This window comes from Sapajus apella, unplaced genomic scaffold (assembly GCF_009761245.1).
Source record: "Sapajus apella isolate SASKATOON/1434 unplaced genomic scaffold, GSC_monkey_1.0 scaffold10, whole genome shotgun sequence".
NCBI lineage: Eukaryota > Metazoa > Chordata > Mammalia > Primates > Cebidae > Sapajus > Sapajus apella.
In genome coordinates, this window is record NW_022436950.1 from 32648643 (window position 1) to 32667542 (window position 18900).

Below are 18900 nucleotides of genomic sequence, written 5' to 3' on the forward strand. Positions count from 1 at the left end.
ATATTCAAAGATATAATTCTAAATGGATTTTTTTAACTCAAAGTTTAGAACCAATGAAATAGCTACCTAAACAAACAAGTCACAAAGAAATAAAGAATTTTAGGAAGGAGGGAACTATGGCAGGCATTAGTAATGAACTCTACTTCTCACCCTAATTCACCATGCAACTCAGTAACATCTCTCAGCTGACTCTAGCACTGGCCTCTTCCCAGATCCAAGATTTCTAAACAAGGGCATAAACCTGGTCATACACCTCTCTGGCTTTAAGGTGTTTATACCAGATGGCGAAAGTCTAAATACTTCCTTTAATGTGTACTAGGTGATTCCTGGGAAAGCAAACACTCTGACCAAGATAATCAATGGAAGTTTGTGGGTGCTTGTGAAACGCCACCAGACACTTGTGATAACAATCTTAACGTACCCATAAAGGGAATTGAGAAGCCTGTGTACAAATATTTTGTTTCAATTTTCCAGAATATTATGCATTAATAAAAAAAGAATATAAAATATAGAATGACATTAAGGTAGATTCTGTCCTTTTCTTTTCTGGGGAGGTGAGGTGGCAAGTGAAATCTTTACTCCCAGTGCCTCATATTTTCAAAACCTATGAGGGGACTTAAGTGAATAATATGAGTGAACACATTGGTCTCTCCACAGGTACACATCAGGTTGTTGCCCACTGCCACAAAAAATATATTAAAAAGTATATTTTACCACTCTGTTGGTACAAAGATGAATACAATCTTGGTTGAATTGTACTTTGATTTTAAAAGAAATTAACAATTTTCATGCACCCTTCAAATTATTGTGAGCCCTAGGCCCTTTGCTTACTAGAAAATTAGCCCTGTCTTTCTATCTACCTCTAATCTAATTAATGAAAAAGTGACACCTAACAGTCACCGGCTATGCTTTTTACTGATGAGATGTGTGGCCCTATTTGTTCTCCTTTTGGACCTGCCTGGCCACTAGAGGAGAATCCTATCCTTTACTGCCTATTCCCATGCTTAAAAGGCTCTGGGGCAGTGTCTTTCCTTGGAGAGTCTTTTTCTCCAACTTTTCTGATGGGACTAGGTGGGTAAATTTCATGAGAGTTTAAAAATGAGCTCTCTTTGACTCTAGATCTAAGCAGTTTCCCAATCCAACTGTGATTTTACTAAGTTTGTGATGAAGCTTAATCTGGCCTCTTATGCCTCTGCTCAGCCACTAGAACCCAGAGCGTGAGAGTATTCCCCACCCCCATTCCCACATTCTGCAGTGTGAGAAAGAGCTGACTCATTCTGCTTTTACAGATTTGAAAGGGAAATTTTTCTAACCTAAACAGATTAAAAATCACCTTAAGTTGCTTATTATGTAAAAATAGAGGAAGGAGATATTCTACAATTAAACTACAATGACTGGAATGAAGAATATTTATTTATTGACTGAACATGCATTATACAGACAGAATGGCACATGAAAGTGAGTAAGAAGGTCAATGTACATACTTGGCTTTCTGCTAGAAGGTTCCCATTGGATTCCAAGGTTTTGAGCCAGGCTCTGCGATAATACTTGTGCCACTGCCATTGGAAGACCATACTGTTTTTCAGAGTTGAAAGTGTGTGGGAGACATTTGAGAGAGTGCACAAAGCTAGTTATTATTTCTTAATTGTTACCACAAATCTTCTCAGTTCCCTAAGTAGAGCCTGTCAGTATTAAAGATGGTATATGCTCCTTCTCACCTCCTCCTTACAACTGGGCCCAACAAGCAGAAAGCCCCTCTTACTATGTGGTATCTCTCAGAATTTGAAGCTGTCACATTGAAACATAAAATACAAGTCACACAGGCTGTGCTCCAATTCAGCTTATACCAAACTAAGAATAAATTCAACTTACTAAAATACTTCAAGAGAGGTTCCCACTACATGGGCTATGAGGATAACATGGTATAATATACTCCAATATTATTCCAGGCTAATTGTGGTCTATTGAGATAACCTCGTACAATATATTTCAGTAATGACAAGAGTTTAGATATAATTGGTTATACTTTTTGGGTGCTGTTGCCAGTTAAGAATTTTCTTTATAAAACTGAAAGTACTAAAATCCAAACAATGAGATTAAGGAAATAGGTGTTGAGTTCATGCTACAGATAGGTAGATAGAAGGCATGAAGATGAAAAAATATACATAGGGAGAAAAAAAGATACAGTACTGGTATCAGAAATCCTTTGATTTTAATGAGTTAAATTTAACATGGGCAGAGGAGCATTATAACAAAAAGAAGTCAGGGAAGGGTTCATAAGCATATAAAAGCTTAACAACCTATCTGTAGAGGCCTAAAAGTCTATAGGCGAATCTTCAGCTGCATTTGCCTGATATATATGAAAAATTGTCATTACGATATCAAAATATGTCACTATGAGCCAAAAGGACCACATGGGGCTCTATGTATTAACAACATAAGCCACTCATGCTACATTTGCCATGTCATCATTCTAAACAAGCATGAGAAAGGATGTAAACTAGGCCACAGAAAAAAAGGAGAACAGATGCAAAGATGAAGCTCTACTTTAAGAAAATTGGTAAAATTTACCTCATTCACACCAACTCCTCTTGTGCGAGAACAGACACCTCCAAAGTAACTCAGACTGCTTCTCTTATAGTGAAATGTCACCCGCCTTAAGAAAAAGCAGTGCTATTAGGAAACCAGTGTGGTGACCATCATTCCATAGTCTCCCAAAATATGTGTGCCCTACTATGTGGAACACCCCCAAACCATCCTCCTCCAAGAAATCAAAAACTAGTTCAAATACCTTAAAATTTATGACACAATTACCTTTAAATTTGTTCTGTTAAATAATTTCAGTTGAGCAAGCACCAACTGAGTACCTACTAAGCATCGTGTACTAGCACAGGAATTGAAAACACAAAGATAAACAGACACAGCTCTTGACTTTTTTCTAGTAGAGAATATCTAGCAGAGATTAAAAAGAATTAATATTGCTGATTATTATAAATTGCTGATGAAAGCCTGAAAAAACAGGAAGTAAAAGGTAACAGTGGGAGGAAAGGAAGGAGTCATTTGGTTGGTTTGATTCCAGGACAGAACCTTAAAGGACTACCTGACTGGGGAAGAGAATAGCTTATTATATTAAAAAGAAAATATGGAACACTTTTTCCTTAGTAGTAGAAACTGAGCTGAATGGTTCATTTAAAAGGACTACATTTGCTAGCCTCTCATGTGACTACCATCTAGCAAACGTCTAGTGAAACTGACGTGCAAGCTTTCAGGAAACCTGCTTTACAGGAGTCAGTTTGGGAAGAGGAGTACCCTTTTGCCCTCTCCCGGGCATGTCATACTCACTGCCAGTAATCTAGGAGGACCAGCAGGCATCCTAGATTGTGAGTTGACCTTGAGGATGGAAGTTATGGGCTCTGAAGTTAGATATTATGACTACAGAACTACCAGCATCACAGCACTGGATATCCTAACTCCACGCTTCTTATCTAACAGACAAAGGAACCCACTGCAATCTTGTTCAAGTCACTATTTTCTGATATTTAACTTAACTGAACCAAAAAAGGGATAAGGATAAATGTCAAACCAAAGATGACACTAAAGGCTGAAATGAGTACATACGAGATGAGGTGCACAGCATCAGCATGCTGCTTAATGCGCTGCCGGTATTTTGAAAACTCATGGAGCATCTGCACAGGGTTGGTGGTGATGTCAATCTGATCCTTCTCAGTCCAGGTCTCTACAGCCACCAGGACAACCCTGGTGTTGAGCTGCTCTTTATAAATCTGAGGGTATACAACAGGACAGGTGCAGGAGGAAAACACTGGGTCAAACATGCACGATCAGTGAGTCAGAGTCAGTGGAAGGACAGGAAGGGGGAGGTGAGAGGAGAACATGGGGTCATCATTAGCCCATTATAGAGAATCTTCTTTTCCTTTCTTTTTCCAAGAGCAAAAATAAAGAAAGAACAATCACACAATTTGGTTTCAACCCTCCTATAGGGTTATTTTGATCCCAGATCAACATATTCACTGTACTGGCATCTTACTAGGGGAGGGACAATAAGAATTCGAAAGCAAGGACATAAATTTAAAAAAGGTTCAATAAATCACCCTTTCAAATCTCATAGCGCATAACAGGTTGGAGCCTGATATACCAGTTGTGAGTAGGTGCAGTGCAACCATTTATTCCTGCTGGATTGGAAAGGATCACTAAATCTCCAGATAAGCACCAAACAATATAGCTGGCTTGACCTTGGAGGTCATATTATATGAAAAGTAAAGTAACACTGGGAGAGAGAAAAACTCAAGGATCCGAGGCTAAAAAAGAGCAGATCCGTATCATTCATCTCATCCTCACCACAGGGTGGCATCACCACAATATTTAAATTGTTCCCTTTCTGCTCTCTTTGTCTACTTTTGGCCCAGTAGCTACACAATTCACACAATTAAGCGACTTTAATGAATGCTGTCATTTTGCCCTATTTCAAACGAATCAATAAAACAATGGATGGATGATCTTTGAGTGCACTGAAGAAGGGGAACACTATTATGCCTACATGAAATTGAAGCTATTATATAATGACTTTACCACAAAAACAACTTAAATGTAATGTCTTTTAAAAATTAGTGGTCAGCTTCACATTAAAAATTACACTTTGCATGATGTGATTCTATTCAATCACGTTGAAATGTCTAATTCAGAGATGCTACCAAGTAAACAGCTTTTGTAGGGGAAAAGATGTGTTTAAGATTCTCCTTTCCATATTCACTTGTGGTTTTCCTCTGAGAAAAATGACAAGAGCTGAAATTAAAGAAAATTAATAAACCGGGTGTAAACTGGCTCTGAGGAGCAATCCTAACACTATATGACATACTCCATGCACATCCATTCATGTTATACTTTTGCTCAGCTATGCCCACCAGGCACATAACATACATGAGTATTTACATGATTGGTGGTTTGTGGACTGCTTAAAAGGCAGAAAAGAAGGCAGCTCTTTGGAGTAAATAAATATCATTTAGATATTTGGCAATTTACAAAAAATGGTGGATTTTTTTTCCCATTTAAGAGGGAACGCACAATAGAATACCAGATAAAAATATATTTAGCTGAGCAAAATAGCACTTTACAACATATGAAGTAGTATTCTATATTTAATTTCTGACTAGTCAACTGAATTATTCATTGGAACATAATGTATAATGTTCATATCTATAGAGTTCTAACCTAAGGCAGGAAAAAGAAAGAAAATCTTAACCATTTTCTGTAATTCACAAAATAAGTGAGGAAAACACATCAGTATTAAAGATTTGTACAGTTAGAAGTCTTTGTAATGAGGTATATATTTTATCATTTTAAATTAGTTTTATTTGGGGACTGCACTTACTTCCACCATCTAGAAATCAAATCTGAACCATCACACCAATGGGAACACTAAGAAAATACATTTGTGTCCTTAAAATTTTTTTTGTGGGTTACCTACATTCTCCGAACGTACTCTGCCTCAATCCAGTTGTTCTTCTCTGTTACTACCATTTATTTAAGAAAAGCCCAGTTGTTTCTTGAAAAAGTCTCATTTGCCAAGTATAATTGCAAATGAGACTTTCAGTAGCTAGTTTTTTTCTCCATTGTTTTTGTCTTCCATAGACTGATGGCAATAGTGTACAGACACGACTTAGAAACAACGCTAATGTATCTTTGAGATTCCGGGAATAACTCAGTCCTCTGAAACTCTCAGAGCACTACTCTGTGAAGCAGATCATCCTATAATTCCTTAGCCAGATGAGCTTTAGGATTGTTATTTTTAAATTTGTTCAAGAAATACCTAAAGTATAAGTAAGCAAATAGAGATAAACCGTTCCATCTTGGCACACAAATTCAAGAAAACCAGGATACTTACAGAATCCACAAGGTTGACCACAGACTTTGCAAAGTTGTTGGTATGTGCATGAGAAGAGCGATGCTTCTTATACTAGGGGGGAAATATATACCAGTCACTGCCAAATCATAACTGAATAATACATTTCAAAATTCTGTAAAAGCAGAAATATATCAGCAATAGTAGAAATAAAGATTTAAAAATATATAATTTAGTTTGTAGTATATTGTATTTAGTGGTGTTATTTCTCTGTTAGGCGGCAAAACTCTAAAACATGATGTTAGCTGGGCACCATGGCTCACAACTGTAATCCCAAAAGTTTGGCAGGCAGAGGCTGGAGGATTGCTTGAGGCCAGGGGTTTGAGACAAGCCTAAGCAACACAGTGAGATCCTGTCTCTACAAAATTTTTTTTCAAAAAAACCTATGATGTTCTGAATAATAGTAAGAGCCTACAGAAATCTATATGAGAAGCGTCACATCTGAAAAGTTTTTAATTTAGTCTTAATATCTACAAATTCAATCCCTTTGTGTTCATTGAAATGACATTTTGTAGCTGATTCAAAAGGCTTAACCCACTTTTCTCACTTTAAATTCAAGGCCGGACGCAGATCAAGAAAATGTCTTTGTCAGCATTTTAGGCACTTTCCATGATATAAACAGCATTTGCCATGCATTTAGTGTATCCTTTCAGAGGAATGCGTCCTCCAAATGAAGCCATTTGCTTTTGACTGCTCAAAGTCAAAACAAAGCGAAGACAAAAAGTAAAAACGAAGTGAGCTGAGAGTTTATGATTGTTTATGTTTATTTAAGAAAATAAAGTAAATTAATAAAGTAATTCTATAATGACATCCAGAGGGCTATGTTTTTAGCAAGGAGTAGTACATTTTGCTTAATATATCGTTAAGAGAACATTTGAAAACTGAAGTCTACCATAGGAAGATCATGCCCTCTACTGGTCCATGAGGCTATTGTTATTTCCATGACACCGAAGAAAAAGAAAAACCTACTTAAAACAATCGATTGAGATTTGCACAAGTCTTTGAAATTTATCTTCAATTGTAATTATGAAAAGAATGCATCTTTCATAAAGATTCAAAATATTTCTACATTAGAAAATTATTTTCTTTGTCCTTTGCCCAATGGAATCCTATAAATTTGTCAGATTCCCTTCATTTCATTCTATCTCTGTGACTGTTTTTTAAACAAAGAATATATATCTCAATGTTTACATATCTAGTGTTTATTTTTTATAACAATGAAAACAGTGATTAAATTAATAAATTAACATTGTGCTGTTAATATTATAGCATTCATTAATATATAACTGTTGGTACAGTATTACCGTTACTGTTCATGTTATTGCTACCACTATACATCATAATCTGACTCAAATTGTCTGAATTTGTGTTCTTTTAAAGTAAACTGTAATGTGTACATATAACTGGGTCATAAAACATCCTATTAATATAAAAATGTGCATGCATTTTAACACATTTGTAAACTTGGCGTAAAGAAGTTTCTATAGATAGCTCAGCATTTCCAGTTGCCTAGCAAATTCTACAAGCTGAAAAATTTCCAAGATACACTTAAGAGTAAAAGCAAACATATTAAGTTCCTTTGGGGTGATGAAAATGTTCTAGAGCCACTGAACTGTGGCTTGAAAGGAAAAATATTAGTTAATATCTATTCTTCTAATGCAGTGGTGTTACACACCTATTAAGATGAATTTTATTTTGCTTCTGAATATTAATTTGTTCTTTTTTAAGATTTCTTTTTATAGTATAAAGATCATGAAAAACATAACAAGTTTTAAAACATCTCAAGTTTTAAAAACTGATAAAATGAGGTCTTTTAAAAGTCTATCAAAATATGTTTTTGAAATTATGAAACAAAATTTATTTCATATTTGTAATTTTCAATTCTCTGATTTTCTTTTTAGAAAAATTATTGTGCCTGCCATTGTTAAGTAAATCAGAGAGTGCCAAGAATGGAAGAAGAGACACCTGTTAGGAAGCTACTGCAATAGTCCAAGTAAGAGGTAATGGAGGCTAAACAACTGCAGAGAGAAGAAAGTGAATTCAAGAACCACCACGAGGGCAGAACTCCCATGTCTGGCTGATGTATAGGATGTGGGAAGTGAGGAAAGAGAAGAATTAAAAGATAACTCCTAGGTTTTGAACTTGAATAGATGGGAGACTGTGGTGCCACTTAAAACAATAAGAAAAGCTAGGAGAAGAGAAGTTTAGGACTAGGGAACTAAGAGTTCTGATTCAGAAATTCTATTCAAATAAATACTGAAGTAGAGATATCAAATAGGCAGTTGCGTATGTGAGCACAGAACTTAGAAGGCTAGAGCTAAAAGTATAGAGTAATGAATTTAAAGTCATGGTACCACTTAAAGACTTGAGACCGGATGTTGTTACTTAGGTATAGAAAGAGAAGAGAGCCCTGAACCAAGCCCCAGGGAACTCACATGATTTGAGAGGTCAGATTTTCAAGACTTGGAAGAAATAGCCAGTGAGGTGAGAGAGTCACTGTGTCACAGAAGCCAAGAGATGAAATAAAATGTTTCAAAAAAAGAGAGTAATCAACTGTGTCCAATACTATTGAGAGAGTCAGACAAGGCCAGAACAATGACCACTAGATTTGTTAACTTGAAGTGTCATTTAATTGTACACCTAGGATTTAGTAGGAACTATAAGTGTTTCTCCTGAAACAAATATTTGCTCCTCACAACTCTATGAGGTGGGTTTTATTACCCCCAAATGACTTACTCAGGATCACACAGCTGGAATTTTTTAAATCCTTCTAGTCTCTTGGTTGAGAGAGGAGATAAGCTGGTTCAGTTAACAATTCCTATTAAATCGTTTATGTATATTCCTAACCAATCACGATTATTCATGAGAACTCATAACTTGTTAGGTGTATATAAAATGTAGTCATTTTTCAATAAGGAAAACCAAGTGAGGCTTTAGTTGAAAAATATTTAAGTTATCTGCACATATTTACATTTATTGATGCTAGTTAAGAATGTAGCAAAACTTAAGCAAAACATTTGCTTTTCATGCACTTTAAAATCTCAACCAATTTTCTATTAGAATAGGTTTTTAATATTTATTTTTAACTTAAGCTGCTTAAAGACATGTTTGTAGACTCTTATCAAGGGTATAATTACTTGCAAATGAGGTTCCACCAGCCAGGTACTAAAATGCCTTTTATCAAATTCAGGGATTTTTCTTTTCTAATGGAAAGCCACTGATAATGTGATACCTATTCAAAATAAGATTTTTTTTTCAGGCAGCCAATGTTAAATCACTCTCAATTAACGGGATAAGCTTGAATGCAAATGTAGGCAGACTGTTTCTATTTCTTACATGAATGAGAACTAATTTTGCATATAAAGAAAAATGTGCAATCACCATTTACGATAAAACTTACTTTCACATTTTCTGATCAGTTTAAAACTATCTTTATTTAAACTGGCAAATTTGCTTTTCCTTCCTGAACACATGCAAGCCTTAAGAAAACTGTCTTTTGGAAAAAAAAAAATAAGGTTAGAATTTGATTTTCAACCCAAAGGTGAGAATTATCAAAACAACTATTCTGGATCATATAGTATAAAGATTGTTAAGATGAGTACTCTCAGTGAGATGATTATCCTAAAGCCAAGTAGCAAATCTCCAAATATTCAGAAATAAATGTATTAATTATTCTAGTTCAGTTTGACTTTCAACACATGAATTTAAGTACTTTGATCCAATAAGTTCTGATTTACTACTGAAGCGACAATCACATTTAAAAACAAACTTCATCTCATAGAAAGCATACTTCGAAAAGTTTTTCTCAGCTCTCAAAAAAAAAAAAAGTCATAAAATGACATATTTATTTGGGATTATTATGGATTAGAATGTAACTCTGTCTTAAAGCAAAAGGAATATATTTAGTTCTAGTAGCCGAGAAGTACTATTTTTTTAAATAGTCGAAATCTTAGGTAATTTCTATTTCAAGCACTATTACCATTCAAAAATAAAAGCTTTCCTTCCCCCCTCCCCGTTTTTGAGACAGAGTCTCACCCTGTTGCCCAGGCTGGAGTGCAGTAGTGCAATCTTGACTCAGTGCAACCCCCACCTCCTGGGTTCAAGTAATTCTGTCTCAGCCTCCCGCGTAGCTGGGATTACAGGTGTATACCACCACACTTGGCTAACTTTTTGTATTATTTTTTTTTTTAGTAGAGATGGCCAGACTGGTCTCCAACTCCTGACCTCAAGTGATCTGCCTGCTTTGTCCTCCCAAAATGCTGTGATTACAGGTGTCAGCCACGGCATGCGGTCTTGTTTCCTCTTTGAATATCCATTTCCTCCAAATTTATCACTACAAATTATGATTCCTTTTTCTTGTTTCAAAAACAGATGACCATATCATGCCAACTTCTCACCCATTTAATAATAATAATAATAGACCGGGCATGGTGATTCATGCCCGCAATCCCAGCACTTTGGGAGGTTGAGGCAGATGGAGTGCTTGAGTCCAGGAGTTCAACACCAGCCTGGGCAATATGGCAAAATCCAGTCTTTACAAAAAAAAATACAATAGCTAGGTATGGTTATATGTGCCTATAGTCCCAGCTACTCAGGAGGCTGAAATGGGAGGATCACTTGAGCCCAGGGCACTGAGCTGAGATTGCACCACTGCACTCCAGCCTGGGGTGACAGAATGAGAACCTATCTCAAAATAATAACAACAATAATAAAATGAATTATCAAAATTTACCCTTAAAAGATTTGACAGCCTAAATAAGGAACTTTATCACAAAATGTATGACAGTGTGTAGAAATTTTCTATATATAAAACAATATTTTAAGACGTGTGCTATTTTATTATTCATAAGAACAAGATTATTTAAATGTTTACCATTGAGAAGGAATACAAATTAAATTTTAAAAATACATTGTTTTAAAAATTACCAAAAAATTATAATGGTTTAATTGTAATTAACAGTTAATAGTAACTTTCTTATTTTGCACAGTTACTGAGATTTGCTCTTTTGATTGATAACTTCATGTACTTTCCTGATACAGTATTATAGAACAAGAGATTTGGAATTGTAAGTAAAGGTTTGAGAATGGATTCTATAGATTAACAGCTATTTGAGAACACACTTTGTGCATTCAAAGACATTGTATACATCTTAATTATTATTTCCACTGCTCTAAAAGTATTCATATACTTTTAGAAAAAAGCTTAGGCTTCAAAAGCCATAATTTCCAACATGCCACAATGCTCAAGATTGAGAATCAACTGGGAAAAAAATTTCAATGTTCCAATAAACAAAAATAATTCAGATAAAAAACCTATCTTGGGGTTTCAAGCAAATTAAGGTTCTTCAGAAACTCATATTGCAGCCTTTATTGTCTAAAATGACTGCCTACACATCTGGCTTTCTTTTCCACCTGTGAGAACCTCTCTTAAATTATATGTGTTCTGATACATTCTGCTTCTTACTAACATCTCAAGCAATGTATTTAAAGGCAACTGGAACAGAAAATAAATCTGCATACAAAAGTAAGAGGTATTCTATTGGAAAACTTTATTTTCAACACAAACTGTTAATGGAAAACATCCATTAAAGTAGAAACTTAAAAGTTTAAATATAAATTAAGATACTATTTTTTTAAATTTATGGTTTCAAGGCCTTCTCTGAGTAGCGTCTACTAATTAGAATTTCACGTCATTTTGGCATGAAGCACAACCTCATCACATAGTTTGCTAATCTAATTTTGGTTTCCTCAAAGTAAAACAAGGACTTAAAGATACCTGCAAAGCAATCTCAATTTTTATTCCAATCTTTCATGAGTTTGTCACTAATACCTGACTTTTATGCATTTTCCAGAAGATTCTCATCTATATACAGTCTTTCGGAAATGCAATTTTATTTTGATAAAAACAAGTACTTTTTACCTTAGCGTATATAGCTTTTAAAGTTCAATCACATAACAACAACAGAGATTATAACTGGCCTAAACAGTCTGGGGAGTGTAGCAGTGGTTGTCTGAGCCAGCTCCCATCAGATTACAACAGCCAACTAGATACATCCTGTCCAAACTCCTCATCAGTGATCTTTCTTTGATAGCTTGAAATCAGCTATGGTGGGAGTATTTTTACCACAGATATCAGCAAACATTATAAATCAAGAGAGGTAGGTGTTAAAATTTACCAGCATACCACTAGTATTGGGTGTACTAGCATACAGCCTACTGACCAAGACACTTCTGGGCTTCAGGCAAGTAATGTTATAAAGGAAATGGTTAAGTATAGTTAACAGGGTTTCTATCGTATCTTCAAGAGCGGAAAATGAGTAACAGTGAATGTTTTTCATATATCTTTTAAATTTGTTACTGAAATGACATATTCAAACACATTTTACTTCCACAGAAGTAACACAAGATTATTCATCTTTCCAATATTTAAAGAAGATAAATCATCAAAGATGCTATTTTAGATAAATCTTTATTTTATATGTTTACCTCCTACAATTATATCTACCACAATCATAATTAATTAGTAAGAAATAATAACATATTAGCATTATAAAAGCATAAAATAAAATTAGAAAGCAGTGACCAAATACATAGATGAAGAAAAGTAGAAAATAAGAATTTTAAATAAAGACAAACAAAAGATGCCACATAGCTAAATCTATTAATTACAATCATTATTAAACATAAGGAAAGTTTAAAGTTGTGAAAATTCTATATAACTCAGAGTCTCCAACACCAACAAATAAATCAAGTCACTAAATACGTCTGAATATCTTGGGGTTAATAAGTAAAGAATAACGATTAAATGTAAAGTAAAATGTATTCTTTCTTAAGTAAGCTATCTGGTCTAAAACCCACTTACTCCATATTCTTACCGTTTTGTGATCATTAACAATCATAAGTTCCAAATATTTCATTTCTTCAAATATACCACGTGATGGCTATGGAAAATAAAAATACATGGTCAGAATGGCGATTGACATAAAATCTCTCTAGTGCTCACTGTTAAGGTGTAGATAAGACTTTGAATTCAGAACAACACTCTGCTGCCTACTTTATAAATACCTTAGAATAAACTTGGTCAGGGAAACAAAAAAAAAGTGATCATAAAATATGGGTACATATTCAAGTATTTAGAAAATAACCATATTTTATTATTAAAGTACTTACTTATCTACATAGAATACAGCCATGTTGTTTGTATATGGTTTTTATATGTAAAAATATTCTAGAAAAAAAATTATAGCATAATTCTGTTAAAACAAATGAATCTGAATTTCACATTAAAATGTGATAAAATATTCATATTTATTTAAAACTTCAATGAAAATCTATGTAAAACTCATTTAATAAGAAAAGCATAAGTTATAATTACTTCCAGGTATATCGGATACAGATATCAACGTATTCAAATAGAAACATTAACTCACTGGAGCGAAATTCTAAAAATAATATACTAATTCTTAATTGCACAACTTTTTGAAGGAACAAATATTGCCAATTATTATATTCTAAAGTCTTCTAAATTTTCATTATACTAGATAATCCTTTAAGAGTAAGTATTTTAGCCTTCATTTGGACTTTTATTTCTTTTCCATAGTTGGAAAATTATAATGGTGGCTCTTTTATGTACATAGTCATTCATCACTTTACATCTGATGGGGTGAACTGTAGTGAAAGAACAGCAGCCATCGTAAAACTTCTTATTACCAACCACATCTTCGTGAATGAGCCAAAAGAGATCTTATAATGACAATTTATATAATACATAATAAATGTGTTCATAATTATCATAATAAAGAGTTTCATAAAAGGGAAGACAATTTAACCTGGAACTAAGTTTTTGATGGCTGTGGTCTATTTTTTTCACAAAAAAATACACTCAGCAAAACATCATCTAAAATGTGCAATTTCTACTATAATTACTCATTAAGTTATCTAGTAAATTACCATGTAATCTATAAGCTGTGGAATTAATTCTGTCACAGCATTCACCATGTAATTACTAAACAGTCCCCATCATTATAGCTTTCTAGTCTATTATGAAAAGACCAGAAACATAATTTCAGTTACAAAGCCCCTATACGTTTATCAATACATGTGAAGTATACAATGTAGCTGATTATACAATTATGTGATTTTTATTTAGAAACTGTTTTGCATTATAGAAAACTATACTGCTAATAGTCAAATAAATTCATTGTGTTCTGAAAAACACATACAGCTTTAAAATTTAGTGTAACAAAGTTTTTAACTTGAAAGAAACATAAATAAGCATGATTAGCCAACATTTCAAAACCTAACTCCTCTCCCTACTTTTTTATTAACAGAAATGTTTTATATGATGCTATATAAGCCATATAGAAAGAAAAGTCTGCTGTACTTTAAATAGAAAATAAAATGCACTACAATTATCATCAGAAAACACTTTGAAAATAGAGCTAAAACAACATATTCTTTAGATGACATCAGGGTTCAGAGACTACCGTAATCAGTTTGAATCACTAACAGAAAGAGATGAATAAAAAGCAATGTGTTGATAAGGCTCATATCATAGGGTTTTTTGTTTATTGTTTTCATTTTTAAACAACAGTCCCCCAAATCTAAACTGTTTTAGTACACTTAGATACTGTGTGATGATAGGCACATGACTTCACTGAGTAAAACAGCCCCACCTGAGGCTCAATGGCACACTCACATTTACTGCTCTCTTCCTTCTTTTCAGCCACTGTAATTCAGATAGAAAGGGCCACTGGTCACTGCTTTCCATAGCTGGGTAAAAGAAAAATGAGCATCAAAATTTTATGCTTATTTCAATGGTAGTATGTTTAAAAATATTACATAAAGAAATAGCGGTACTGATAATATATGTCAAACTAAAGGTGAAAAAAAAGCACACTGATCATCATATATTTCATAGTCTCATGACCACAAAGATAGTTCAACTGTAATTATGTTCCAAACATTATGAAAACATAATGTTCAAGATTCATTTAGAAGATGTCTATGTGACATACAACCACTTAACAATATCTGAAAATTTGAGAGAATTCTACTATGCCTAATTCATTTTAGCATTCAAAATAATGTATGACATTAGCATTCAAAATAATGTATGGCATTAGCTTTCGCATAAATTATTAAGGACTTTTGGCAGTAATATACAGAAATAAGATCACATGCCCCAACAATCCAAAAGAAGCTTCTGCCAACATTAGCATACTTAAGATGCGTCTGGAGCAGAGCATGAGAGGGAGGCAATACAAGCTGGCTCAAGAGCAGCAAACTGCCAGGAAAATTTCAGGATAAGCCTCACTGTAAATCACTCTACTAAATTTGGCCACACTTTCTGGTTCCCAAGGCAGCTTTACTCACAGGCTTCATGTTTTAGTCTTTGCATCGGAAGTGACTCTCCATGCTTCTTTACACGAGAGCCACCATTCATTCCAGTGCCGATCCACGATGTTCACCCCAGATACATCCGACCAATTTCACTTCCAACAAGCCTGTATATCTACTGAGCTCCACCAAGTAACAGCTCCTACTACATAAAATATAATCGCTATTTTAATTAAAACTTACTGAGATTCTTCATTTGCTTAGAATACTGTCCAGCCAAGGTTTTCTGGATTATATGTGGTCGACCTGTGCTTTTCTGAAACAAAATGATTGTAGGCAATTTAGAAAGCAAGATGTGAACAAGTCTCTATGAAACAATGTTAGAACTTTCTCTAATGTCCTTCCTAAAATGGGAATATTTATATGTCAATCTTTTACCTATCAAAAGTGAAAGGTATATGTCTTATTGAAATCTTAGTTTTAAACAAAAGAGTATCATCTAATTGCCCCAGTTTAGATAAAAGCATAGTGTTATTATAGTTATTCTTAAATTTTAGCTTGCTTCGAAGCTACAAATGGAAAATTGACAAATAACACAAAAGGTCAATAAATATGTAAAAACATGCCGAAAGCTTTCATATCCCTTCAACATGCAAATTTTTTTGAGAAAAATCAAGCACCAACTTTTACCATAAAACTGATGAAGTTTTAAAAATTATGGTATCTATAGTTAATTACAGTTGCAAGGCAAAAAGCACACTCTCACACCTTGCTGGTGAGAGGAAATTGGTAGCAAAGTTTGAGAGAGAATTTAGCAAGGTCTATCAACAAATGTGAAAACATTTATATTTTTTGCCCTAGAAATTACACTTTTAGGTATGTCTACTACCATTATTCTTATTACTATTAGCTTCCATTACTGAGTGCATAGTATGTACCAGGTACTGTTAATGTACACATTACTTAATTTATTCCTCACAAGACCCCATAAAGCACATGGTTTATCCCTATTTTACAAATAAAGATATTAAGGCTCAGAGAGCTATGTCATTGTCTTAAAATTATATTACAAAATAATGATTCAATTTATTTTTTAAAATATGTGGGACTATATCATTGAAAAACTGGAAGAACATACTCTGAAACATGACAAGAAGTTATCTTTGGGGGACAGGATAATTGATAATCACTATTCCTATAATGTGTTAGTTTTATAATCAGAAAAAATTATAATAAAGAAACTTCTTAAAAGGTTACATGAGACTTATAATGTTTTGCTGTTCATTTATTAATTGAGAGAAAACATGAATTCTCATGAGAAATATTCCACCCATATTTCACAAAGCATACTAAAATCAATAATAATAAATTAAACATAAAAATAAAATTAATTACAGTAAGCTCTAAATTCTGATAAAAGGTGAAAAGATAGTAATAAAATTCACAATGGGATCAGCAACACAACTTAAAAAACCAACTAATTAAGTTTCAAGCACTATTCCTTTCCCCTACCCATAGTGTGGATGAGGACAAATCATTACATGAACAAAAAGTAGGCAGTAGGAAGGAAGGCAAAGAGAAGGCAATTTGTCTGTAACAATCAGATCCTGAATAATATGATCATGAGTAAACAATGTCAACCCAATGCTTTTAATATTATGATAACAATAGTTTATATTTATAAATCCTTATTACAGTTTAATAGACATTACCACCTACATTTATTAGTTCATCAAATCTACAAAATCACCTTACTATGAATGCATTAAAAATTACCTCATTTTATACATTTAAAAAATTCTAAGGCTTAAATAGTTATTATTTGGGATTCCATGTTTTGTTTTTTGTGGATTTTTTTAAGGATACCAGGGCCATTAATCAAAGCCAGAGATCAAAGTCAGAGTTTTTGCTGAATGAGTCAAATAATTTTGCTGTACACAGATTACCTGTCCTTACTGGAGTAAGAAAAAAACATTTTACTGAATCAAAATGTTTTTATCTGAGTGGGCTGTCTTCATCATCTGATAATTTTTATAGTTACTAGTTGAAAAATGACAGAGGTTTATTCAAACATCAACCTTTTCAAACTTTTCTTCTTCAACTTTGAAATCTATCCCATATTCAAATGTACATTGCCATAACCAAGAAAATAAGTTTGTTCAGCTTTTACTATCAGTAGGCTACATGACTATTAGATGTTTCAAAATTTATTTTATCTAAATTTGAAATCCCTAAAGATAAAAAATGTTTTCTGTTCCCCCATCAAATAAGTATAATATTCTGACTCTATCACTCTCAAAATATTATTTTCCTGCTACAGTTCTTTTCACTGATCTGACTTCTGTACTGTTATCTCCCAGTGCCTTCAGCTCCTACCATTGGTAGTACTTTCATCTCCTACCATTCTCCCCATTGTTCACTCCTCTTCAACCTTGTCAGGCTCTTCAAAGTTTCTAGAACAACCTAGACACATTCCTGCCTCAAGGCCTTTGTATTTGCTCATCTCCTAGAATGTTCTTCCAGCGCTCTAATTTCCTTAAGTTCTTCATTCACAGCTTGTCTTCTCTTGGTGGCCTTCCCTGAAGAGTGTATATATAAAAATTTAACTCTCTAGCTTTCTAGCTTCACTGTTCTCCTTACCATGTACCCCTATCACTTTTTCACCTTACCATGTATACACTTAGCTATATGTATCACTACCTAAATACTATGTATCTAACATGCCATATGTAATTACTCATTCATTCTGTGTATCCCTGTCTGCCCTATAGACTGTATGCCCCATTTGGCTCAGTCTCTGCCTGTTTTGTCACTAAAGTATCCCCAGAACCTAAAATAATACCCAGCTTATAGTAAGCCCTCAATACAATATGTACTGAATATACGTCAAATTTTAAATTTGGTTGTATTCTATTCGCAAATGTATTCTATTCTATTCTAACACTATTAGAGTATATGATTTCTTGTCTAAATCACTGGTTTGTGCTCTAAACATTATTTTCTTCTGTATCTGTAAAGAAAACTAAGTATTCTATAATGTAATCATAGTTCAGCCCACAGATTTCCCCACTAAAGATTCTCAAGTTCGGATCCCACCACAGCATTCCTTCCAGCCTGGTGACAGAGCAAGACTCTATCTCAAAAAAAAAAAAAAAAAAAAAAAAACACAGATTCTCAGGTTCATAAAAGTTAAGTACATTCTTATAGTCACACAATTCTGTAAAGATGACAGTAAAAATGACAGCTTTTTTTTTCTAATTTCAATAGGTTTTGGGAGAACAGGTGGTGTTGAGTGACATGAATAAATTCTTTAGTGGTGATTTCTGAGATTTTGGTGCACCCATTACCCAAGCAATGTACACTGTACCCAAATATGTGTAGTCTTTCATCCCTTGCCATCCTCTTGAGTCCCCAAAGTCCAATGTATCGGACTTTGCCTTTGCATCCTCTTAGTTTAGCTCCCGCATATGATTGAGAACATACAATGTTTGTTTTCCACTCCTGGGTTACTTCACCTACAGTAATAGTCTCCAATTCCATCCAGGTTGCTGTGAATGCCATTATTTCATTTCTTTTTATGGCTGAGTAATATTCCATTGTGTGTGTGTGTGTGTGTGTGTGTGTGTGTGTGTGTGTGTGTGTGT

The 18900-nt window shown here is 33.9% G+C and overlaps 1 protein-coding gene across 10 annotated transcripts in view; it reads right to left on the reverse strand.

The window, feature by feature from the left end:
- Positions 1-18900, reverse strand: part of ADAM23 (ADAM metallopeptidase domain 23) — a 197685-nt gene that overhangs the window by 84033 nt on the left and 94752 nt on the right. For all 10 annotated transcript variants that reach the window (XM_032278479.1, XM_032278481.1, XM_032278485.1 and 7 more), the window contains exons 7-13: positions 15500-15572; positions 14616-14689; positions 12793-12858; positions 5900-5971; positions 3619-3782; positions 2572-2656; positions 1485-1575 (exon numbers count right to left, since the gene is read on the reverse strand). In XM_032278479.1, coding sequence (XP_032134370.1) covers positions 1485-1575; positions 2572-2656; positions 3619-3782; positions 5900-5971; positions 12793-12858; positions 14616-14689; positions 15500-15572 — 625 coding nt within the window. The remainder of the gene's footprint in view (positions 1-1484; positions 1576-2571; positions 2657-3618; positions 3783-5899; positions 5972-12792; positions 12859-14615; positions 14690-15499; positions 15573-18900) is intronic.